The 27,456-nt window shown below is 32.3% G+C and overlaps 1 protein-coding gene across 1 annotated transcript; it reads right to left on the bottom strand.

Annotated features, from left to right (window-relative positions):
* Positions 5,399-25,812, bottom strand: LOC109822730 (mitochondrial import inner membrane translocase subunit Tim13-like). The gene is made up of 2 exons (XM_020388977.1): positions 25,613-25,812; positions 5,399-5,852 (listed from the first exon to the last, which is right to left on the bottom strand). Exons 1-2 carry the CDS (start codon positions 25,727-25,729, stop codon positions 5,697-5,699), a joined length of 273 nt encoding a protein of 90 aa, XP_020244566.1. The 5' UTR covers positions 25,730-25,812; the 3' UTR covers positions 5,399-5,696.

Raw genomic sequence — 27,456 nt, 5'->3', positions numbered from 1 at the left:
TTAATCTGAAATCTCTTAAGATTATTATCAGCCATTATGTCACTTTTAATGAGTCTACTATATTTCACCAAAAATAGTCACTGGCTTTAGTTAATGATGAGCCACGCACTATAGGACATAAGGTAAAGTTAGAAATTCATGATTCAGCTTTTTAGTAGGACAAGACTACATGAGTTCAACAGCCAGATCTCATTCAAGTAGGTAATGCACCTCAGCAGCTACTGGAAAAGCAAGAATACACTATTACTAGAGATCGATCTAGATGAGATATTCGACATTCCATGAAGATACAATAGCTTATACACTATTAGTTGATAATTTTGTGCCCTTCAAATAATCAGGAACTACTTCAGGTGGTGACTTCGCTAAAAGTTACGATCGTCGTTCGGATAATTCAGTCAATTTAATGAGGAGGCCACTTTCAGTTGGCAAGTTCAAGTGATGTTTGGACTTGATTAATATGTGGCGCACTTGATGCCCTGTCTGGATGTTGGAGAAGGTGGAGTAAATTAGTTTTTTGGATTGAGGAATTGTTAGTATATTTGAGTTAATGTGGAGATTTTTTATGGATGCCTCAAATACACATGATCAAACTCGGCATCTCGGCTCAATCATGCTTTGATCAAAAGAATGCTATTTTGAGTTAGTGGCAATTTGATTTATGCAAGGTCCTAATTGCAAAAGGACATAGATACCTATTTAACTTGGAAATAATCTTGATCAATTAAATATTCTAATTGATTAGGAATCCTACATATACTATAATTCAATTTCCTGACATATTCTATTACCACTGTGATTCAATTTCCTTAATAATCAAGCAATTGGCCTTTTAGTGTATATATATATATATGAGAAATATGGGTATGCTTGGTAGTGAGGTGGCACAATCTCCTCCACTCATTCAAATAGGGGACCACATTCACATGGGTTGAGTATTGCATGAGGATATGCAACCATTTGAATGAGTGGAGGAGATTATATCACCTCACTACCAAGCATAACTTTTTATGTTTGATACCAAGCATACCTATTTCTCTCTCTCTCTCTCTCTCTCTCTCTCTCTCTATATATATATATAGGGTCATCCAAGATTAAATTATCATCAATCTACAAAGCACCAATCATGAATAGAGAGTTCTCTTGTGAAGCCTACTTGATATTTTTTTCTCTTTTTTCACTTTCTTGAGGAGTAAGCAATTGGCCTTTTGGCTATATATACATAGGGTCATTTGAGATTAAATTATCATCAATCTATAGAGCACTAATCAAGAAAAGAGAGTTCTCTTGTGAAATCTATTTAATATTTTTATGTTTATTTATTTGAGAGAGATTATATTCAGTTTTTGGAGTGTATTAGGGATTGAGTGATTGAGAGATCACCACATTATATTCCTCGCAAATTGTTAGCAAAGCGATTCCCCTCCTTCGCCCGTGGACGTAGGCTATAAGCCAAACCACGTATATCCGTGTGTTATTGTCTTCTCGATATTTGCTTTCGTGTGGTTGATAATAGTTTACCTTGGGGATTTGTCATAGCATATATGTTGTTTGTAGAGTCTGACTTATATAGAGAATACATACTACTGAGTTTAAAAACTGAACCTCCTCTACACTTTCCTGTGGGTGTGTGTGGGGCGGGGGTGGGGGGGGGGGGGGGGGCATTGTAGCTCCACAAGCGACCAATCTTACTGCGTTCAACAAGCAATCAATTACCCAGGGAGGGACTATTCAATCAATGATTAGGAATTGTGATCATTCAATCTATGATGTAAATCATCATACTCTTATAGGGATCATTATGGTAGAATCATTAGTTACTAATGTAGTTTTATAACTGAACTTCTATGTTGTGAGGATCTAGAGAGAGACAATTCAATCAATGGTTAGAATCAATGATGTAAATCATTAACTCCTATGGGGATGGTTCTGATAGAATCCTTATTATTTGAGATCTCATAATAAAAACTAGTTTAAAATTTTTAAAATACATGTGTTAGGTGCTTATTAATAACTTGGTTATGAAGGTATTTGGTCTAAAGATGGGTGTACTTATGGAAAGGAATGTTAAAGTAATAATCTCACCTACTGATGTTGATAGGATAGTGTGAACACGTTTTATTGTTCATGTTTTAAATCTAAAGTTGTATTTTTATCTTGAATTTATAATTGTCCATGACAGGCCTCATACTTTACAACTGAATTAATTTCTATAGTTTTGGCCTAAGCTTTGTAAAATACATGTGTTAAGTGTTAAGTAATGACTTTGTAGGATCGAGGTTCATTAGTATAAGCAAACCCCTGTTTTGACCAACTTTGATTCGCTAAATCGACCCTCCTAGCAAAGTTATATTAAAATTCGTATTAAATGATGATTTAATATTGCAATTCTTTCGCTGATTGTCTGCATCAAAACAGAGAGATAGAAGCTCTGTTTTGATTTTGAGGAAAAAGGAAATGATTTTGAATGACAAGACGAGACAACTAATTAAAGTTAATAACCGCGTCAAACTGGTCAAAATAATTTTTTTTTTTACCATTACCAGCAGACTAATCCCATAATTTTCCATAAATTCGTTACCCATAAAACTTCCACCCGCTCCCACTGACCTCGTGTTACCATAAAATACTTGCGAGTCTCTCCACCCTGATAGGGCCCACTAGAATGGAAAAATTATAAAAGCGACTTAAGGGGTGTTTGTTTGCATGCAAGTGAAATATGAAAGTGAGAAAGTTATTTTTATTTAACATAGATGTTTGTTTGCATGTAAGTAGTTATAAAAGTGAGATACAAGAAAGTTGTCACATATGATTTAATGCAATTTTGACTTCCCCTTAAAAAGTGGTGCAGTCACATGAAAGTGACAAAAAAAGTAACTAATTTAATTAAATGATTTTAATTATATTTTCTAATTAATCTTATTTTGTCACGTCATCTTCACATTGCACTTTCGATAATAATTTAATTTTTCAAACAAACATTATATTTCACTTACGTGCTAACATGGATGTAAAAATTATTTGCAAAAAAAATAACTTACATATTCGGAATTCTATCCGTAAGTCGTTCTGCTTCCCGTAGGGGAAATAAAAGGCGCGATAGAAATTTAACTTCCTTAATGTAGGGATCAGAACAACCCTCATGCTTTTCTGAATATATCTCAATGTTGGATTACATTTTATTTTATTTTATTCCACCAGTATTTCTAACTCGAACGTAGATAAAACCTTTTAAACCACTTGAACACGGATAAAACTTTTTTATAAACCATAAAGAAATGGACATTTTTAATGAAGAGAATCAAGTTGATGCATCAACGAGACTTGGAGTGGCAGAAATTGTTTATTGTTGCTCAACAACCGCCGCTAACTTTACTTGTGGCAGATAATTTAAATCGGAATAAAGTTGAACGAGAGAGAGCACGTCTTAATCTCACCAAATCTCCATCATTTCATTGGTCAACTTTCCGCCAACCATGTTATGGAGCCGTTCGTTGCTTCTGTGTGAGGGGAAAAAAAAGTATGATTTTTTTTTTTAGAATGGAAAAAAAAAAGTATGATAGCGATGGAAATACATGAGATTCTATTAATTTAGTGCGCTATCAATTTGGTGGATTAGGTGAGTATTAGGAAAAGTATAGGAGAAATTGATATCTCTGAGGAAAACCTTGCGAAGGTAAAAGAGACAGTAATCTTAATATATTCTCAGAGTTCTGAATTCGGGGGAGAGCTCCAAGTTTTGATCATTGTAGAGGTTAATGTGCATTAAATAGAGATTATTAGAAATCAATTTTAACTCGAAGGCTATATCCTATAGGCATCGGTCTAACTCCTATTTTAAACTCATCATTCTTTCTTACAGTACCCCATCAAATGCGGGACTATACTCACTTATTAACCTCAAAAATTAATACTCTTTTCTATCCTACTCAGATGTGACACTAATACCCCAACCATCTTGCCGAAGTCCAAGGTTCAACCCATCACGCATCAACAAACCAGCTTATAATTACTTGATTCTCTTAATTAAAAAAATCATTTTCTCCGTGATTCAATAATTTTTTTCTATGCTTAAATTTCAACAGTTGACATAACTCGAGAATCAAATAATGAAGCTCAAATTTCCTTTGGGAGAACATTTAAACATAGACGGAAATTCAAAATAATAATAATAACAATAATAATAATAATAATACAGAAGAGAAACTCTACAACCGTAATTATTATGAGAATTTAATCAGAAAAATTACAAGTTAATTAGGCAGTGAACTCCATAATATAGCATTATTGACAATATCTCCTCCATTGTTCTTGAGAGCTTGGACAGCTTTCACGATAAAGACACAGACGCTACTAGCCTGTGTCATGACAAGCTCGATGTCCTTGGGTTCAACTCCGGTGTCATCGATATCCTCTTCATCCTCATCGATGGGCTCTTTAGCAACTGCATGATCCGCTTTGTTCGCAGTTGAATTGATGACTTCAGGCATCTTGAACTGCTGAGCAGCCTGAGCTTGTGGCTAGGAGCTCAGAGCCGAATATGATGCAGGTTCCAGAGTTTGGACTCTTAAAAGAAATTGGGTTTTGAGATGACAATTAAGATCCGCGACCAGCAAGGGAATGGAGCCAATTTGGCGATAGATAAAAGTATGGGAGGAGGAAACGAAGTAGACTCATTTTATGTCTGAGTAACTTCAGGGTACCATTTCTCTCTGCTTATGCCGTGATCTTCCTGAGACTTCGTCTAAATTCAAATTTTCGATTTCATCGAAGAATTTCGAGAGAAGTTGAAGAGTGGGGAGGACATCAATTGTATGGGCAGAGATTCAGTTCATCAAAGCAACACCAGAAACAAGATTCCAGGCTAGGGCTATCCATACGTTAAAACATGGGGCTGGCAAGAAGAAATATGAGCGAGGACTAGGGCTACATGCTTCTTGTTTCTCAAATGCATCGCTTATACATCTCCTAGCGTCTACATTCTCCATTTATATAGTTTATGCTGCATAACAAACTTCGGTCACCTGGATATTTTTTGCATGTAAGAAATCAATAGTTCTAGCTGGATATGCAAACAAGCCCTTTGAGATCATAGTTTCATGGGTTGAAACGGACTCTTATCAATCGCCCAGGGGTTTCAAAAATGAATATGCAGCGCATGATACACGACCGAAAAGAGTATGATAAGCTTTTCAAATTATCCAAGGTATTGTATGATGGAATATACATCTGAATAAATGTATACATATATTTAAGGACCGTCCAATAAGTATCAGGTACGAGTGCAGACCGTGTTAAACGCAGCAGTTGTGGCTTTATATAGAAGTACTCAGGTAACATAAAAAAGCGAAGGAAACCCAACATTCCACAAGGGAGAGAGGATCGAATAGGCAGAACGTTAGGAAACAAAAACATTAAAGAAATCAGAAACTATGCAATCCAAACTTATTGCAGCCATATCACGTACATTCATTTCAATCATCTACGGTGCCAAACATGACACGCTCAGGCGTTGACACTGATCAATAAAATTGACACTTGCGGTTAAAACAAAGAAGAAACCCAACATAATAGATAATGCAACAGCATCGTAAGCCTGAACTAGAAAAATAACTAAAAGCGGGATTAAGCTAACAAGCTATCCATTGGAAGTTTGGTTTGGCATTGCAGGGATAAAAATGAGTTTTTTTGCGAAGTCAAAAATTGCGTTGGGCGCTAAAAAGAGCTCGACCAACAATTCCAGTAGCCTCCATGTAGCGCTCCACACATCGAGAGATGCAACTGCTCTCACTACCACTCAAACTCGTACCTGGTTTTGTGATGCACCTTGTGAAGCACTTGCCTCTTACTGTCTGTGAATTAGAAGAAGATAGAGCAAATTAGGATAACGATAAGGATAATGATAAGGGAAGTATATGTTAAGGATTAATATACACCAACTGAAGTTCTAATCAGATATTCCTCTGATTTTACAACAAAGTAAACCTGAACTACGTGCTTTCCATGCATATTTTCATGTCTTGTGCTAGTTTCACTAATTTCCATAACTAAAAAGGGAAACTCATTTGTCTGAGTGGATATATTTGAATTTATGTATATTCCTTGCAAATTTGAAACCTAACAACTGCAAATAGTCAGCCTATCCCCCTACCTCATCAAGGAAATTTAATCCCACGCCTCTTAATTAAAGGAGATGCGCATGCGAATCGTTGAATGAGGTTCACAAACGATTCACATTATCTTCCCTCCTTTGCTATTGCTTCATTCATTAATGTATACATCAAGAATCATGTTTTTGTGTAAAAGACTATAACCACGTATAAAGACACTAACAACTATAAAATTTCGAACTACATTCCAAACACCCATTAAAAAAAACCAGACGTTGCATGTGAGACAATGTGAACATCATTAAGAAAAATGGATAGGTAATGTCAACTTTGCCTATCCCCCATTGTTAACACATCTCAGGGATATGAAGAAGAGTGGGCCCACCATGTCAAGAAAAAAAATGATACGGGTGCATTTTCAAAAAAAGTCAAAACTAGGAAAGCATATTACGCAAACCGCTTAGGCTCATCTACCAGTAGTTTGAGATAGTTTGAGATTGTATTAGGGGGTGGAATAGCTATGCATCATTAACAAGAATAGTGACTTCGCAATTATCAAAAAACTAGCATCACCAGGATTAACAGGTGTGCAGATGTAAACAATAGACCTGTGTAGTTGGATTTAGTGACTAGAATAGATAAGACTGACATATAAAGATGACACATATTACACCTCTAAGAGGATTGGCTAAGTCTGAGAAGGAGACTGAAATTTCTCCATCAAGATCAACCCGGTCTCGGTGGAAGTTTTAGATTCAATTAACATGAGAAACTTAGGAGGCAAAAAGAAAGAAAAATGACAGGTAAGATATCAAAGGAGAAATAAGAGTCGAATATGAAATTTGACGCAACTCTTCTACAATACAATAACGGGAAAAAATATAAAATACTTAAGACACTTAAAGATAAATGATCAGACTTGAAAATTTATACTTAAGTATCAAAAACCATAAAACAGATGTTTGTGACTTCTGCAGTCAGCATAGAAGAGTGTGGTGAATGCTCATTGATTCCTTAAGACTTCTAATGTCTAAAGAATTTCGTCTCTGAACCACCAATATAGGCTTTTATGAAATTCAGAATTGTTATCATGAATTTCCTGTTGGCCTTCTTGTTTTGATGATGATTTACAAACAATTTACATCTAATATTGTTTGTCTACTTTTATATTTATTCTAGGCAAACAATATGTTGGAGGTTGGATGGATTGCGCCATAACGATCATATCAAATGGAGGTTGGTGGAATAGTGGTTGAAGCCTTTCTATTCAAGTTAAAGATACAAGTTCAAGCTTCATCCGCAAGTGTACCAATATAGAGCTTCGTTGAAGATCAAGATTGCTTGGGTAACATTTAGTTTAGGTGTTATATTATATGCGTTGGTACGTTAAGCTCAATCATATACACACATACACGCTTTGGTTTTATATATATATAGTTATATATATACATATATGTTTTGGTTTGATAGTTTTCAAGTTTTAATATGAAATAATTAAATACAATTGGAAAACATATTTTGTTTCATACTTATATGCATTTATATGATTTCATCAATATCAATTTTAATTAGTTCAATGAAATCTTGTAGCATGTGTATTATCATGTCTACAATCATTTCCTAAAGTTTTATATTTTTTGGAATTTATTTGATATTTTTAAACAGGGTTTTAAAGTCAGTAAAATAGTTTTACAAAACCTGTTTCTCTTTAGTGTCAGTTTGCGATCGACTGCCATGGTCGATCGTTTTGAGTCTAGAGACTCAATATATGTTTTGATGGCTCGCGGTCGACCGTGACGGTTGACTGTATGCAGTCCAGAGACTTTCCAGCGCCCAATTTTTCCTTTTTGCTGCTCGCGGTCGACCGTGAGATTTCCACGGTCGACCGCCGCACTGTCTTTTCACCACCAACGGTTATTTTTCTACAGCTGTTTTTGTGGGCTTTTTGGTCATTTTGATTGGGTTTTTTGACTGAGGTTTTGGGAGGCTATAAATATCCCCTTGCTCTCATCCTTCAAGAGTAACAAAGAGAATGTTTTAAAAGAGGTTTAACAAAGTTTAATCAATGGTTTAAGTTTGTTTAAAGTGTGTTTATAAGCTTTTAAGCATTTGAGTATTTCGGTTTTGTGAATCAATTCCACAAAAGCTTGAGGAGATCATCTATTGAAGTTTGAGCTTCCAACTATTCTCCCTCCACCTCTTGATCTATTGAGAAGTTTTCTAAACTCTTATCTAGCTTTAGATTTGCTTAGTTATTTGATTATCATTCTTTAAAGCTAGTTTTTATATTGAGTTTAGATTTGATTATATTATCTCATTGTTACACACACCCACATTAAGTTTATTATATTTACATTCATAGTATAATTTGGGGTTGTGGGTTTATGACTAAGAGTTGTGCTTAATTGAGTTCTCATCTTGTTTAGAGAACAATCATTTTATTTGTGAGCTTTAATTGTGAAATCACTTTGTAATACACTTGTACACCGAGAGAAGTGTGTGACGAGAGTCGGGGATCATCCCAAGAAGAATGGCGTCGGTTGACGAACCTAGAAAGAGGTTGTATCCGAGCACTTGAGGGAGACACGTCTAGTTCAACACTTGAGAGGGTGTAGAGTGGGATTACAAGTGTGTTAGTTGTAGAGTTTTCGGTAAACTAGAAAACCGTATTGTGAAGTGTAAACATTGTTCGGGTAAACGTAAAAAACCCAGTTATGATAGTGGAGATCTCCTCGAGGTGAGGAGCGGAGACGTAGGTCGTGGGGACCGAACTCCGTAATCATATTATTTGTTTGTGATTGCATTGGCGCACTTATTTTTATGTTCATATCTTATATCGTCTTTGTATATTGCTTGTTGTTTATATTGCCCACTATCTAGTTTAGATTGTTTATCCTTGTGTTAATTATATATCCTTGCATATATCTCATAGTATATCTCATTGCTAGGATATTTATCTTTGTTCATATTGCTTATCCTAGCTCATATATCTTCTTGTATTTTATACTTGCTAGGATAACTTGTTATTAGTTTTAATTGGCATAAATTCGGATTAGATTAGCATAAGATCCTAATCACCCCCCCCACCCTTTTTTTAGGGTCTAATAATTGGTATCAGAGCTTGGTGCTCTTTGATTTAATGTCTAATCATCTTGAGTTAAAGCTCCAAGTTATTTTTTTGTGCTAATCTAGTTATGATTACATTTGTCTTGCTTGCATATATTCACATATATATCATGAATATAAATGTATTTCGTTTAGGCTATACTCCAAATATTGCTCCAAAATATAAAAATTTCTCTTATGCTCAATGGTGCTCTAAATTTAAAATATTTGTTGAATCTAGAAATATTAACTTATGAAAAGTTATTGATTGTGCTTACATTATGCCCACATTAGAGAAATCCAAGTGGAGCGATCATGATAATAAAATGTTTACAACGAACAAGCTTTTGTTAGAATTTTTGCTTAATGCTTTTGACTCATCATTTTCTAACAAATTTGTTCATTTTGATGGTGCTTACAAACTTTAAAAATTTATTGAATCACATCAAGAGGATTTGGAGGCAATCCGACAAGCTTTGGAGGATTCTTCTTCAAGTTCATGTGGAGCATCATGCACACGCGATTCGGATTCCGAAAGTGAATTATCCATTAACGAACTCGCTTGTGCATATGATAGATTAGCGCATGCCTATAAGAAATTATAAAATGATTTTATTGATCTTAAAAGCAAGCATGTAGAATTAAAATCCGATCATGAGTTGCTAGGTTCCAAATTTGATATCATTGCTAAAGAGAATGTTACACTTAAAGAAAATAATGATATATTGAATTTGGAAAATAAAAATTTGAGCTCATCTATTACTAGCTTAACTCATATAAATAAAGATACCATGCTAGAAGTAGAATACATTAGAAATGAATTTGATAACCATACATGCTCTACTTCTATTATCAATGATGTCGTGCCTAATGTTGAGTTGAATCTTGTAAAAAATCGCATATCATCTTTAGATTCAACATTAACTTCATGCATTGATAATCATAAGAAGCTTATGAATATGTGTGCCAAATCTGAGTCTAAATCATCCACTCATTATGCACACATATATAACAAAGTTTATAAATGCACTATTTGTGATCGTAAAGGCCATTTGTTTAAATTTTGCTATAATACACATAAACCTACAAAATCAAATGTTCCTTGTGCATCTCATCAAGCTTCTTCATCACACACTCATGCACATGCACATAATGTTCATCATAAACATGCTAGTGTGTATCAATATAATTATTGTGGTCATTTTGACCATTTGACAAAGTTTTGCTTTGATTTGAAAAAAAATTCAAGTTTGCCAAATATTTCTAGTAGACCACATGTTTTAAAATATGATGTTTATGGTAGATTTGACCATTTGGCGAAGTTTTGTTATGAATTGAAAAAATATTCAAACTTGTCAAATTTCTCAAGTAAACCACCTTTGTTTAAAGATGTTTCTCATTTGCGATATAATTTAAAAGAAAAATATTTATTTGCAAATGATTCCCGTGCACGCCCACTTGGTCAACACAAATCATTTAAACCTCTTCATTGCACCTATTACAATCGGAAAGGTCATGTGTATAATTTTTGTTTTGACCGTGCTAGTGCACCATACGTGCCCAAACGGGTTCATAACCCTAGGGCTTTGAGTTTAAATGATAGGGGTCATGTCCCTAACCAATCCGGCACCAAGAATGCTTGGGTGCCAAAATAATTTTTCTTAAACCAAGAATTTGTGTTTTTATTTTTATTTTTTTTTATTTTAAAAAATTATACTTTAAACTTTTGAACATGAAAACAATTTTTTTCATTGATCAAATTCCTTTGTTTTCATGATTATTAGTTTCGATTTTGATGAGAGGTTTGTGTTTATATAACCCTCCGGGTTTATTAAGTGTTTATTCCCAAATCATGTTTACCGGATGTTAGAATAATTATATGGATTGGAACAAGCTTAAGAGCTTGATATATTATTGCTTCTCTTAGAATTCTGTTGTCAAAGATTTTTTTTTTGAATTGTTACTTTGAATTCATTATATTTCACTTATATGATGATATTTATATGTGTGCTCATGGATCATCTATTCGTGTCTTATAATGTATTCTATGAGTGGTTTGATCAAGTTATTCGAAGAAAATTTTCTTTTTTGATCAAACATTGTTTTTGGACTTAAATCTTAATTTATGATTTCATTAATTAATTTGTTTTCATTTGAAAACTTTTTGCATGATTCTCATGTTCTATCTTTTGATTTCATAAATCTATTTGTATACACTATATTTTTATAATTGTGTAATGAGACACTTCTTTCATATTAACATATTTATATGTGTTCTTATTATCTTTTTTGTATGTGAGTTATGTTTAGCATGTTTTTAATCTATGCTTTCTCACATATGTATGCCTTAGCATTCATTTCATACATTCATGAGACATTTTGATAGGGGGAGCAATCCTTATATTTTTATACTCACTCATGCATATTGATAGGGGGAGCTTTCGCTCTCTTCATTCTTTTGTTGTCCCATTTTTTATGTTGTCAAAGGGGGGGAAATATTGTGAGTATATTCTTTTTTGTTTATATGCATGATATATTATACTTTGTATATTCATTTTCCTTCATGCATATATCATTTTTGTAAATTATTTATCATCATCAAAAGGGGGAGATTGTTGGCCTTCTTGTTTTGATGATGATTTACAAATAATTTATATCTAATAATGTTTGTCTAGTTTTATATTTATTCTAGGCAAACAATATGTTGGAGGTTGGATGGATTGCGCCATAACGATCATATCAAATGGAGGTTGGTGGAATAGTGGTTGAAGCCTTGCTATTCAAGTTAAAGATACAAGTTCATGCTTCATCCGCAAGTGTACCAATATAGAGCTTCGTTGAAGATCAAGATTGCTTGGGTAACATTTAGTTTAGGTGTTATATCATGTGCGTTGGTACTTTAAGCTCAATCATATACACACATACACGCTTTGGTTTTATATATATATATATAGTTATATATATACATATATGTTTTGGTTTGATAGTTTTCAAGTTTTAATATGAAATAATTAAATACAATTGGAAAACATATTTTTGTTTCATACTTATATGCATTTATATAATTTCATCAATATCAATTTTATTTAGTTCCATGAAATCATGTTTTAGTGTATTATATGTGTATTTTGATAAAATACTATATTCATTGTTTATAGACTTCGTAACAATAGTTTATATCTTCTATTAAGTCTATAAAATCATTTTGTATTGTTTCAAAACATGGTTTAGCCAAAATATCAAAATTCATATGTTTACATTTTTATGTTTTGGACTATTTTGTAAAATGATGATATTTTTTATTTGGGAGGTCCTTTTTAAAAACCAGTCTTTGTAGCATGTTTATTATCATATCTACAATCATTCCCCAAAGTTTTACATTTTTCTGAATTTATTTGATATTTTTAAACAGGGTTTTAAATTCAAAAATCTGTATTTCAGCTGTGTCAGTTCATGTATCAGTTCGCGGTCGTCCTCCACGGTCGACGGCTTGAGTTCAGAAACTCAATAAGATCTTTTGTGGCTCGCGGTCCCGACCGTTCAATGCAGAGACTTTCGGCGATCGCGCTCACGGTCGAAGCCGTGCGGTTTTTCTAGAGCCAAGATTCTCTGGCCTTTTTGTTGCTCGCAGGTGACAGCGGCGGGCAGATTTCACAAGGTCGACCGCCGCATTGACTTTTCACCACCAATGGCTATTTTCTGAGCACTATTTGTGTGGGCGTTTTTGGTCATTTTGATTGGGTTTTTTGGCTGAGGTGTTTGGAAGGCTATAAATACCCCCTTGCTCTCATCCTTCAAGAGTAAACAAAGAAATGTTTTAAAAGAGTTTAACAAAGTTTTCATCAAGGGTTTAAGTTTGTTTAAAGTGTGTTTATAAGACTTTTAAGCTTTGATGTGTTTTGGTTTTGTGAATCAACTTCACAAGAGCTTGAGAAGATCATCTATTGAAGTTTGAGCTTTCAAGCTATTCCCTCCACGCTGCTGTGATCTATTGAGAAGTTTTCTAAACTCTTATCTAGCTTTACATTTGCTTAGTTATTTGATTATCATTCTTTAAAGCTAGTTTTTATATTGAGTTTAGATTTGATTATATTATCTCATTGTTACACACATCCACATTGAGCTTATTGTATTTACATTCATAGTATAATTTGGGGTTGTGGGTTTGTGACTAAGAGTTGTACTTAATTGAGTTCTCATCTTGTTTAGATAACAATCATTTAATTTGTGAGCTTTAATTGTGAGATCACTTTGTAATACACTTGTACACCGAGAGAAGTGTGTGACGAGAGTCGGGGATCGTCCCAAGAGGAGTGGCGTCGGTTGACGAACCTAGGAAGAGGTTGTATCCGAGCACTTGAGGGAGACACGTCTAGTTCAACACTTGAGAGGATGTAGAGTAGGATTACAATAGTGTGTTAGTTGTAGAGTTTTCGGTAAACTAAAAAACCTTATTGTGAGGTGTAAACGTTGTTCGGGTAAACGTAGAAAATCCGGTTGTGATAGTGGAGATCTCCTCGAGGTGAGGAGCGGAGACGTAAGTCGTGGGGACCGAACTCCGTAATCATATCGTTTGTTTGTGATTGCATTGGCGCACTTATTTTTATGTTCATATCTTATATCGCCTTTGTATATTGATTGTTGATTATATTGCCCACTATCTAGTTTAGATTGTTTACCCTTGTGTTAATTATATATCCTTGCATATATCTCATAGTATATCTCATTGCTAGGATATTTACATTTGTTCATATTGCTTATCCTAGCTCTATATCTTGTTGTATTTCATACTTGCTAGGATAACTTGTTATTAGTTTTAATTGGCATAAAATCGGATTAGATTAGCATAAGACCCTAATCCTCATTGCTAGGATATTTACCTTTGTTCATATTGCTTATCCTAGCTCATATATCTTGTTGTATTTCATACTTGCTAGGATAACTTGTTATTAGTTTTAATTGGCATAAAATCGGATTAGATTAGCATAAAACTCTAATCACCCCCCCCCCCTCTAGGGTCTAACATTTCCAACAAGGTTTAATTTCAAATTTCAGGTCTTACAGAAAGAATCTTGGTTAAAACTGACAGATGAATAGACACGGATGTGGTGAATTGTCGAATCACAAACTCGAAAGGTTGACTTTTCACTTTGATGGATGATACTTGATGAATGGTTTGTGGACTTCCACAGAAGATCCCAACAGAAACGTTGGTATAGTATTTGAATGATAATTCATATATAGTCTGTGTTGCTTGTTGAAGTAAAAGCTGAAACTTAGAAAAGGAGGATATGAAGAAAACTGAAGAGCAAAAGGTAGAGATACTATTTACAAAGAGAAAAAGATGCAATAAAGGAATAGAAAAAAAATGATGTTTAATCAACACCATTTACAATCCTCTTTTTTTCCTTCTAAAAGCACTGGCTTTTTACATGTTCGTTGCTTTTTCTTCTTTCCAAAATGAAATTTAGTTTATCACAGACTCTTAATGTGTTTAACATCATCGGAACCATGATCCATCACTGGTAATACACATGATTCTTTATTGTCCAACATTCTAATCCATAAAGTATTTTTGATCTTATAACCTTCCTAATTTCCTCCTCATTTTCATGAGTAGAATATGATTCAAATAGAACTACAGAGGTACTTCTTTACTTTTAACTATACCACTTTGATTAATAACCACCCTTCACCATCTGAAGAATGATTAATCCTAAATACTGGAAAGGGTCCATTCGTAGTATTTATTGATCATCCTTGTGTAGTTGTACCTTTCACTAAATCATTGGGGCTATCAAGTGAATTGCATTTGGATCGACCACTTGAAAGATATATAATTGCTTACTTGCGCATCAAGTTATTTCGTCAAATCTATGATTAAGAGCACATTTATGCATATTTCAAAAACTTCTAAATTTTCATGGGTACCAGAAAGTTCCAAATTTCATTGCCTATAATCCCATAATTTTCAAAATTCATGAATTTTATTGGCTACAAACCCATGATTTTCATAATCCAGTGACAATTAATCATGTGTACCAGAAATTTTTTCGAGTTTCATGGGTATAACTCACGGTTTTACTTTATTTTCGGTTTGATTGTTTGTTCCAATAGCAAACAATTATACATACCTAAAAGTTTGTGATTTTCATGTGCTACATAACTCACAATCTTTGTCACTTATCGTTCGTTTCAGCCTCATGGAAATTTATTATGCGTACTTCAAAATTAATAAATTTCATGCGCTAATACCAATGATTTTCAAAAATCTCATATTTTATTTGATATGACTCCATAATTTTTGTATATAATTTTTGTATATTTTCATTCGTCCTAAGTCCTACCCAATAGGAACTAATGTTTCTCTCTTTAAAAATCATGTTTTTACAGGTTATGACCAATGATTTTTGTTAATTTTCATTCTTCAACTAGTTAGCAAAATAAGAATTTGTACCTTAAATTTCACGATATTCATGGACTTTAACCCCACGAATTTAGTCCACTAAATAGTCATTAATTAAACATACAAATTCAAAATTAGCAATTTTCTTGGTTATAATCTATAATTTTTGTGCATTTTTATTTCTTTGGTAATTATTAAATAACTAATGTGTAACTAAAAATTCACGATTTTTAAAGTTTATAACTAATGATTTTCCTTTTTTTTCTTTTCTTTTTTTTTTTTGCTTTGACCCAATTAAAAATAAGTATAACTATTTCAAAATTCACGATTTTCATCGGTTATAACCATAATTTTTACCCTTTTTCTCTTTTCGATCCAATGACAATTAACCAAGCATATATCAAAATTCACGATATAATGAGCTATAACCCACGATATTTTCTCATTTTCGTTTATTTCGAACTGATAGTAATTAAACATAAGTACCAAAAACCGTGATTTTTATGGGTTATACCAAAAAATTAAGTCTCTTTTCATTAATTTCGACCCAATGACAAATAAATTTTCTTTCATCAAAAATCACAATTTTCATAGGCTATAATCCACAATTTTTTTTAATTTAATTTTTTTAACCCAAACAAATACGTACAAGTACTTGGAAATTCATAACTTTGGTTATTTTGTTAGTTATATGACCCACGACTTTTGTCCATCGTTGTTCTTCGTCGTGCAATGTCAATCGACTAAGCATATTTCAAAACTCGCGATTTTATGGGTTATAACCCACGATTTTTCCTCATTTTCATTCATTCTGATCAAGTGACGGTTAATCATACATTCTAAAAAGTTCGCGACTTTCATAAGTTATAACCCACAATTTTAGTCTATTTATGTTAGTTTCTACCTAATGCCAAATAAATTTTCTTGTATAAAAAATCACAATTTTCATAGGCTAATCACAGTTTTTGTCGATTTTTGTCCGACCAATAGTAAATAAGTATGCACACTTAGAAATTTGTTTCATGGGCTATAGTCCACAATTTTGTTCATTTTTATCCATTTCGACCCAATAGCAATTAATAAAATGAACTTCCAAATTCGTAATTTCCATGCATTATAACCAATGCTTTTTGCCCATTATTGTTCATTCAACCCAATGTCAATTAATTATAACAACTACAAATTAGCAACTTTGATAGGCTATAGCCCACGATGTTGACAATTTTTGTTTCTTTTTGTCTTAATGATGAGTAATTATACGTACTTCAAAATCAAAATTCGCAATGAAAATGAGTGATAACTCAAAGAATTCAACAATTTTCATGGACTATAGCCCATAAAATTCATGAATTTGAAAAATAGTGCGTAATAGATAATAAAAATCACGAATGTGAAGTACCTATAATAAATTACCATCGGGTAGAAAATTTGAAAAAAAAATTACTTACAATCCTAAAAATACTTCTATTAAATCCTAGGTAATGGCTCATGATAATCATGAATTTTCAAATACACCCATATAATTGCTATTAGGTCGAAACAAACGGAAAATGATAAAAATCATGGGTTATAGGCCATGAAAATCACAAATTTTGAAGAAATAATACTTAATTATCATTGGTCCAAAAAGAATAAAAATTCATAAAAATCATGGATTATTACCCATTAAGAAGCAAATTTTGAAAAAGTATGGGTTAATCATGAATATCTTGCATGTCGAAATATGCATAATTAGTCGCTACTGGGTTGAAAAGAAAAAAATGGCAAAAATTGAGGGTTGCCCATGAAAATTATAATTTTTTAAAATCATTGATAATAGCTCATAAAAATCGTAAAGTTTGAAGGATGCAATTAACTGGAGTTGGATCGAAACCAAAGAAAAATGATGGCCATGAAAATTCCGAATTTGAAAAATCGTGGGTGATAACCCATGATAATCATGAAAATCATGGGTTATATAGCCCATGAAATTCATAAATTTGAAAAATCATGAGTAATAGATCATGAAAATTGTGAATGTCGAAGTACATATAATTAATTGCCAATGAGTCAAAAAGAACAAACTTTGACAAAAATCATGTTATAGCACATAAAAACGCTATTTTTTAAAATCGTGAGTAATAGCTCGTGATAATCGTGAAATTTTAAGTGTGCATAATAAATTGATATCTGGTTGAAATTGACACAACACAAATTAAAAAAATCGTGGGTTATAGCCTATTAAAATCACAAATTATGAAGAAATAAAACTTAATTGTCACTTGATCATCGAGGATAAAAATTCACAAAAATCAAGATTTATAGCTCACGAAATTCGTAAATTTGAAAAATCGTGGGTAATAGTTCATGAATATTGCAAATGTCGAAGTATGCATAATTAATCGTCATTCGGTCAAAAAGAACAAAAGTTGACAAAAATCATAAGTTATAGCCCATGAAAATTATTTTTTCCATAATTGTACGCAATAGCTCATGCTAATTGTGAATTTATAAGTATGCATAATTAAATGGCACTGGGTCAAAACGAACGAAAACTGATAATAACCATGAGTCATAGCCTGTAAATTTATAAGTATGCGTAATTAAATGGCACTGGGTCAAAATGAACGAAAACTGATAATAACCATGAATCATAACCTATGAAAATCGTAAATTTTGAAGAAATAAACCCTTAATTGCCATTGTGACAAAAATTCACAAAAATCGTGATTTATAGCCTATGAAATTCACAAATTTAAAAAATCGTGGGGAATAAATCATGAATATCGAGAATGTTGAAGTACGCATCATTTATCATTTTTAGGTTTAAAAAAATAAAAATTGATAAAAATTGCGGGTTATCCCATGAAAAAACCAATTGTTTAAAAATTGTTGATAATCATTCATGAAAATAGTGAATTTTGAAATACATGTAATTAGTTCGAATTAGATCGAGAAAAGAACAAAAATTGACCAATCATGTTATAGCCAATGAAATCGCAATTTTTAAGAAATAAACCTTAATTGTCATTAGGTCAACAAAGATGGTGGGTTACGTATAGCCCATGAAATAAACATATTTGAAATATCGTGTAATAGATTATTTAAATCACAAATGTTGAAGTAACGCATAATTGACATTGGATCAAAAATAAAACAAAATTTGATAAATTGTGGATTATAGCACATGAAAATTGCTATATTTTAAAAATCATAGGTAAAGCCTCGTGAATTTTTAAATACATATATCATAACCATTAGGTCGAAACCAACAAGAAATGACAAAATTCATGGTTAAGCCATGAAAATCACGAACTTTAAAGAAATAAAACTTAATGGTCATTAGACAAAAAACAATAAAATTTCACAAAAATTGTGAAATATAGCCCATGAAATTCGCAATATAAGAAATCGTGGGTAATAGATAATGAATATCGCCAAGTTGAAATACACATAATTAGTCATCATTAGGTTCGAATAGAACAAAATTTGATAAATATTGTGGGTTAAAGCCCTATGAAGATTGTGATTTTTAAGATTGTTGATAATAGCTCATGAAAATCGTAAATTTTAAAGTACACATAATTAATTGGAATTGAGTCGAAACAAATGAAAAATAAAAAAATCGTGAGTTATAGCCCATGAAAGTGTAATAAATCGTGAGTTAAAGAAATAAAACTCAACTAGAATTGGATCAAAACAGATAAAAATTCATAAAAACTGTGGATTGCCTCTGAAATTCACAAATTTGAAAAATGGTGTAATAAATCATGATAATCGCAACAATTGAAGTATCTATAATTAATTGCCAACGGGTCAAAAAATTTTGATAAAAAGTTGTGCGTTATGGCCCCCATGAAGACCACTATTTTTTAAAAAAATCGTGGGCAATAGCCCATTATAATCGTGCTTTTAAACTGCGCATAATTAGTTGTTATTGGATCGAAATGAATAAAAATTGAAAAATCGTAGGTTATAACCGATTGAAATCACGAATTTTTAAAAAAAAATAAAACTCAATTGACAATGGATCAAAGATATGAAAATTCACAAAAATCATGGTCTGCAGCCCATGAAATTCGTAAATCTGAAAAATCATAGGCAAGAGATCCTGAATATTGTAAATGTTGAAGTGCGCATAATTACTCGTCATTGGGTTGAAAAGAATAAAATTAAAAAAATTATGGGTTAGCCTATGAAAATTGTGATTTTTTTAAAATGTTGATAATAGCTCATGAAAACCACAGATTTTAAAGCACGCATCAGTAATTAGAATAGGATCGAAACAAACAAAAGTTGAAAATTTTTATAGGTAATAGCTTATGAAAATTGCGATGTTTATTGAAATAAAACTTAATTGTAATTAGTCAAAATGAACAAAAATTAACAAAAATCATGGGTTAAAACCAATGAAATTTGTAAATTTGGAAAGTCATGGGTAATAGACCATGAAAATCTTGAATGTTAATTAAGTATGCATTACTTAATCAACGTTAGGTAAAAAACAAAATTTGTGGATTAGCTCATTAAAAGCAAGATTTTTTTTAAATCGTTGGTAATAGTCCAGGAAAATCATAAATTTTAAAGTATGCATATTTAATTAGAATTCGGTAGAAACGAACAGAAATAGGCAAAACCTTACATTGCAGCCCATGAAAACTGTGAATTCCAAGAAATAAAATTTATTTGTCATTCAGTCAAAACAAACAAAAATTCATAAAAATTGTGGGTTAAAGCCAATAAAATTCACAAATTTGAAAAATAGTGAGCAATAGACCATGAAAATTGTAAATGTTGAAGTAAGCATAATTGATCATCGGTGGATCTAAAAGAAAAAAATTGACAAAATTCATGCCAAACATGATTTTTTGAAATCGTTGGTAATAGCCCATGAAAATTATTAAAGTACGCATAATTAATTGGAATTGGGTTGAAACAAAGATAATGGATAAAAATCGTGGGTAGTCTATGAAAATCGTGATTTTTGTTGAAATAAAACTTAATTATCATTGAGTCAAAATGAACAAAAAATTCATAAAAATAAAGGGTTATAGCTGTGAAAAATTTATATTTGAAAATTAGAGACAATAGACCATGAAAATCTCGAATTTTGAAGTATTACTTCAACATGAAAATCATGAATTTTGAAGTATGCGTGGCTAACTGAAATTTGTTAAAAACAAAAAAAAAACTTTACAAAAATGTAGGTTATATAATCCATGAAAAGTGTGAATTTCAACAAATAAAATTTAATTGCAATTGGATCAAAATGAACAAACATTCACAAAAATATGATAAAAGCCCATGAAATTCAAAAAAATTTAAAATCATGGGCAATAGACCATGAAAATTACGAATGTTGAAGATACATATTTGTCATTGGTTCGAAAATGAAAAAAATTTGACAAAAATCACGAGTTACAGCCCATGAAAAACTTGATTTTTTAAAATCGTTTGTAATAGCCTTGAAATTCGTCAATTTTGAAGTACGCAAAATTAATTGGGATTGGATCGAAACGAAAAAATTGATAAAAATCGTAGGGTATAATAAGCCATGAAATCCACGACTTTTTGAGGAAATTAAACTTAATTGCTATTTGGTCAAAAAGAATGAACATTCACAATAATACTGGGTTATAGCCCATGAAATTCACAAATTTAAGAATAGTTGGTAATAGATCAATGTGTCATTAGGGGTTGGAAAGAACAAAAATTGACAAAAATAGTGAGTTATAGTCCATGAAAATCGCAAAAGTTTAAAATCATTGATAACAGACTATGAAAATCATGAATTTTGGAGTACACAAAATTAATTAGAATGAGACCAAACAAACAAAAAATTAAAAATATCATTGGATATAGCCAATAAAAATCACGAATTTTAAAAAATAAAACTTAATTGACATTAGGTTAAAACAAACAAAAATCCACAAAGATCGTGGACAAAATTTCACAAAGATCATGGATTATAGCCCATGAAATTCACAAATTTGAAAAATCAAGTAAAAGACCATAAAAATCACGAATGTTGAAGTACGCATATTCAATTGTCATTGGGTCGAAAATAACACATTGACAAAAATCCTAAGTTAGTAGATTAAAATCATTAATTTTAAAAAAAAATCAAGGGTAATATCTCATGATAATCGTGAATTTTTAAATATGCGTATATGAATGTCATTAGATCGAAACAAATGAAAATGAAAACTAACAAAAATCATGGGTTATACACCATAAAAATCACAAATTTCAAAGAAATTTTGATGAATCGTTCTTGGGTCAAAAAGAACACAAGTTCACAAAATTTGTGGTTATAGCCCATGAAATTTGAAATTTTAAAAATTTGTGGGTAATAGATCATAGATATCGTGAATCTTGAAGTACGCATAATTAGTCATCATTCATGATTTTCATGGACTACTGCCCATCAACTTTTTTTCATTTCAACCCAATATCAATTAATTACGTGAACTTTAATATTCATGATTTTCATGGGCTTTTGTTAATTATTCTTCACTCTACCTAATGATGATTAATTATGACCACACTAAAATTCAAAATTTTGATGATGGTTAACTTTTCTTCGTTTCGTCCAAACAACGAGTAATTGTACACAGTGTTATCAAAGGCGTGCACGTCATTGCGCATCATGGGCCCTACAATGCGGGGCGGTGTCAAAGCGTCCACATTTGATGTGGCAGTGCCTTTTGCGCCTCGCAAACAAGTGCATGCAAGACTTAGCCTTGCATATTTTTATTCATTAGCATTTTAATCGAATTTTTAATCCTCATACCATATAACTCATATCCCAAAAAGCAAAATAAATCCTCTAAGCATTTTTATTAGCCCAACTAAGGATCCTAACTAATCCTCATTTACTATTTGATTGTGCTTCAATATTTATTATTTGACTTTTATTTAAAATATTTTGAACTTTGCTACTATTTTGTTGGATGGTTACCATTAGAATTAGGACATTTTTTTACATGTAGTAGATATTATTTATTATAACATATTTTATGTGAAAATTCATAAACATGTTCTTTAGTGCGCCTCGCTTCAGTTAAGCGCACGCCTCTTGTTGCGCCTTGCGCATGTGCCCGTAAAGGGACTATGCGCCCCACATTGAACCTTGCACATTGATAACACACATTGTACATAGTTAAAAATTCGTGTTTTTCATGTGTTGTATAACTCATGATTTTATTACAATTTCCTTTTGTTCGACTCAGGCAATTAACTATGCACACTTCAAAATTTGCAATTTTCATGTGATATTACCTATGATTTTTAAAATTTGTGAATTTCATAGGCTATAATCCTTATTTTTGTCAATATTCACTCATTTTAATTCAATGGCAACGAAGTATTCCTTCGTCAAAATTTTGCAGTTTTCATAGGCTACTATAACCTACAATTTTCATCAATTTTCATTCTTTGCCGCAATAACCCAATGGCAAGAACTTATGCATACTTCAAATTTCTTAATTTTCATTGGTTATTACCCACGATTTTCAAAATTCATGAATCTTATTGGCTATAATTCCATGTTTTTTTATCAATTGGCATTCATTTTGACCCAATAACAATTAATCATATGTACCAGAAAATTCCTGTTTCAAAAGTTATACCTCACGATTTTAGTTTATTTTCGTTAGGTTGGACTAAATGATAATTAAATTTTCTTTCATAAAAATCACTATTTGTATGAGTTACAACTAGGGGTGCTAAACCGTATCCGTATACAAGAAAATATCTGTAACCGTATCCGTTAGGATACGAATATGGTTACTCAAATCTATAACCGATAGGATATGGTTACGGATATGGTTTTGTAGTGAAATATCTGTATCTGTATCCGAAATATTCGAATACATATTAGTCATAATATTACGATAGTTTTGATTCTTAGATTATGGATTTGTGGTTAATTTTGATGATCAAGATGTCTAATCTTAACTTTTCAATTATAATGGACATATTAACAAACTCTTTGTATCACATGAACTATGTTTTTCTCAATACTATCTAGTTTTCTCATATCTGTTTCAATGTTTTGTATCTGCATGCATATCCGCTTATATATCCGCATGTATATCCGTAACCGTATCCGACTTTAGCGGATATGGTTATAAATTTTTCTTACCGAGGTATATCCGTATCCGTATCCGTATCCGAGATGGGTAAGCGGATATGGATATGATAAGCATCATATCCGAGCCGTATCCGGACCGAATGCACCCCTAGTTACAACTCACATTTTTTATTAATTGTTCTACTTTGACCTAATGGAAAATAAATATGCATATTTTAAAATTCCTTATTTTCATGGACCATAGTCAATGATTTTGTTCGATTTTGTTTGTTTAGACCAAATAGCAATTAATTGCGTGAACTTCAATATTCACGATTTTCATGAGCTATAACTATGATTTTTTTCCATTACCATTCATTCGTTCAAATAACAATTAATAATGACTATTTCAAAATTCATGTTTTTCATGAGTAATTATAATCAATGACTTTGAAATTATGAATCATGACTACTTCAAAAGAAATTGTTGATTTTGTCCCAATCGCAAATAATTAAACGTGCTTACAAGTTCGTGATTTTCGCGTGCTATATATAACCCATAGTCTTTCAATAATCGCTCTTTCAATCCCATGACAATTTGTTATTCATACTTAAAAATTTATGAATTTCATGGGCTTATCAATGATTTTCGGAATTCATAAATTTCATTTGCTATAACTCCATAATATTTGCAAATTTTCATTCGCTTCTACACAATAGCAATTAATGTTTCTTTCTTTAAAACTCACATCTTTATGGGTTATGGGTAGTGATATTTGTCAATTTTCATTCTTTGACTAATTAGCAAATATGTATTTGTACCATAAATTTCACAATTTTCATGGGCTATAACCCCACAAATTTTGTCCATTATTAATTGTTTCCACTAAATAGCCATCATTTAAGCATACAATTCAAAAATTACAATTTTCTTGGTTATAATCTTTAAATTTTTCTATATTTTCATTTGTTTTGGAGCCAATAGTAACTACTTCTGCGTAATTGAAAATTCACAAATTTCTATATTTTCATTAATTTTTTTTCATTTTGACCCAATAACAAATAAATATGCATACTTCAAAAATCACGATTTTCATGGGTTGCAACCCATAACTTTTACCCATAACTGTTATTTTTAACCGAAGGACAATTAACTAAACATATTTCAAAAGTCACGATATATGGGTTATAACCCATGATATTTTCTCATTTTTGTTTGTTTTGAACCAATGACAACTAACCATGCTTACCTAAAAAATCACGATTTTCACGAGTTATAACCCACAATTCAAGTCAATTTCATGGGTTGTAGCCCACAATTTTTACCCATTCTCGTTATTTTCAACCTAATGACATTTAACTAAATATATTTCAAAATTCCCAACATATGGGCAACCCACGATATTTTCTCATTTTTGTTTGTTTCGAACCAATAACTAACCGTGCTTACCTAAAAATTTGTGACTTTCACGAGTTATAATCCACGATTTAAGTCAATTTCATTTGTTTTGACCCATGGCAGATAAACTTTCTTTCTTCAAAAATAGCGATTTTCATGAAAATTTTATTATAGAAGGCTTTAGCACTATTTACACCAAGATCAATAGTACACTACTTCTATTCAATATACTATTTCCAAACATCCATTTCCTAAGGAGTTAATTACACATTAGTATATACGACATAGTTCATTACTTTTAGCATTACAGTTAAATTTCTAAATTTTAAGATCCATGTAAACCTTTTCAATTGATACTATTCGGGGGTCAAATTGGCGCCATAAATCCAAGTCTTCTACAATTAGGTTTTGAACTAATTTTCCCCAAAATAAAATTTCTATCATACTTTTCCAATTAACAAGTAAGGCTAGCAACAAAAAAACAATTAAAATATTAATTAAATAAAATTAAAGGGAAATTCTTTAGGGGGGCGAATCACCTCGAGGAACTCTTCAGCGTAGGCTTGGGCCAACTGGGTCTTAAGCTGTTCCATCACCGCCTCCGTCGAGTGGCCCCCTGATTCCGACGACAACGACGGAGATGAGAAAGAATCCATTTTTTGTTACAATTATTAGTTTGGCGTTTTTGATTGAAGGAGATTGGAGAGATTGGGAAAAGGGACTAAACCCTAGTTCTGTAGTTGAGCATAGCGATTTATATGGGCAGATTTTGCACTTTACCCCACGGAAATTGCAGTTTTAGAAATGTATTGGGTTCGGGTCGGATCCTACAAGATCCGCTTGGGGATACACTTTAATAACTATATTTTATATTTGGGCTTTTTTTTCTCTGGGTTACGGCCCAACTGTGACAGTTCAAAAGTAGGCTAGGCTAATGGGCTGACGCCTCCAATGAAAACCAATCAATGGCCGACAAAGTTTTCTTTATTTCTCCGACGTGTTTATTTGATGTCTGTACATATTTTGCTTTAGCAATTGAGAAATAATTAAATTGCTTACTTACCAAAAGGAGAAATTTGTTCTAGGGGACTACTTCCCCAAATCGAAGGAAAAAAAAAGTTCAGAACACACTATGCGAGAAAAATCAGATTTCTTTATTAACCAAGAAAACATGCACATTCTATAAGCTTGCAACCTCTTAATCATGATAATAGACGAAGGCAACGCAGAGCCAAAGAAATATCTCAACAGTGTTAGGGTATATAGGAGATGTACTAGCTTGTTCTTCGATGCAAGTTTGGGGGAAAAAATAATATCATACAATATAAAACATTCTTTACGAGATCAAGAAGTCAGCACGCATTAAAAATGTCAAGAAGAAAATGAAAGAGAGATCGGGGAAACTTAGTGAGAGAAAAGGAGCAAACAATATGACCGGAGTGTACACGTAATGTCAGTGACGATGGAGGGGGATGTCGGCGTCTTAGAGAAAAAAAGAAAAGAGAGATCGGGGAAACTTAGTGGGAGAAAATGAGCAAACAATATCACCGGAGTGTGCACGCAATGTCAGTAACGGTGGAGGGGGATGTCGGCGTCTTAGAGAAAAAAAAGGAAGGAGAGAGAGAGGATGAAGTAAATAACTAAGTTAGGAGAAAGGAGGATAGGGGAGGAGGAAGGAGGACCAGATTTAGATCTGGCGAGAAAGTAGAAAGAGGAGGAAGAGGGTATTTTAGGATTTTATATTTATTTCTCTCTCTTTATGCTTAGTTGGCATAAGGATTACATGAAAAAATGGTTGAATCACATAGATCTGTAATTTAAAGGTTGCAGCACATGAGAAAAGTTGGATGGACCAGGGCACACGAAGTTGTTATTTTTGGAGCCTTGAAACATTTTTTCCTTAAATTTATGTTAATTAATGTTAATTATTAATTGTTATCATCCGTCCGTACAAAAGGACAGATCACTGCATACAATATACGAAAAAGATTTTTGGCTCGCGGGTGAACCGCGAGCCACCCAACTCGCAGAGTTGGGTACAGGGGCAGTGGGCCCCACAGCTGGGGCCCACTGCCCCTGTACCCCCCTCTGCGGGTACTGCTCGCCCATCTCCATGTTTTCCACCACATATATAAATTACTAAACAATATAGGATAACTAGAAAACAATTCATAATTATATATATTTTTTAGTTAAATGTACTATAGTAGTCCAAGATATAAACTCCAGCATTACCCTTGTTTTTGTTAAAATTATGTACACACTTTCTATTAGTTAAAAAATATGATTAGAGTAATATAAGTTGTGCAAGCATAAGTAATTTATGGTTGTGGGAGCGGGAAACCCGAAATAATTCCTGGGCGTCAGACTGCAAAATGGCAGG

Source organism: Asparagus officinalis, chromosome 8 (genome assembly GCF_001876935.1).
Source record: "Asparagus officinalis chromosome 8, Aspof.V1, whole genome shotgun sequence".
NCBI classification, from domain to species: Eukaryota; Viridiplantae; Streptophyta; class Magnoliopsida; order Asparagales; family Asparagaceae; genus Asparagus; species Asparagus officinalis.
The sequence above is the reverse complement of the archived record's forward strand: the minus strand, read 5'-3'. Positions and strand labels throughout refer to the sequence as shown.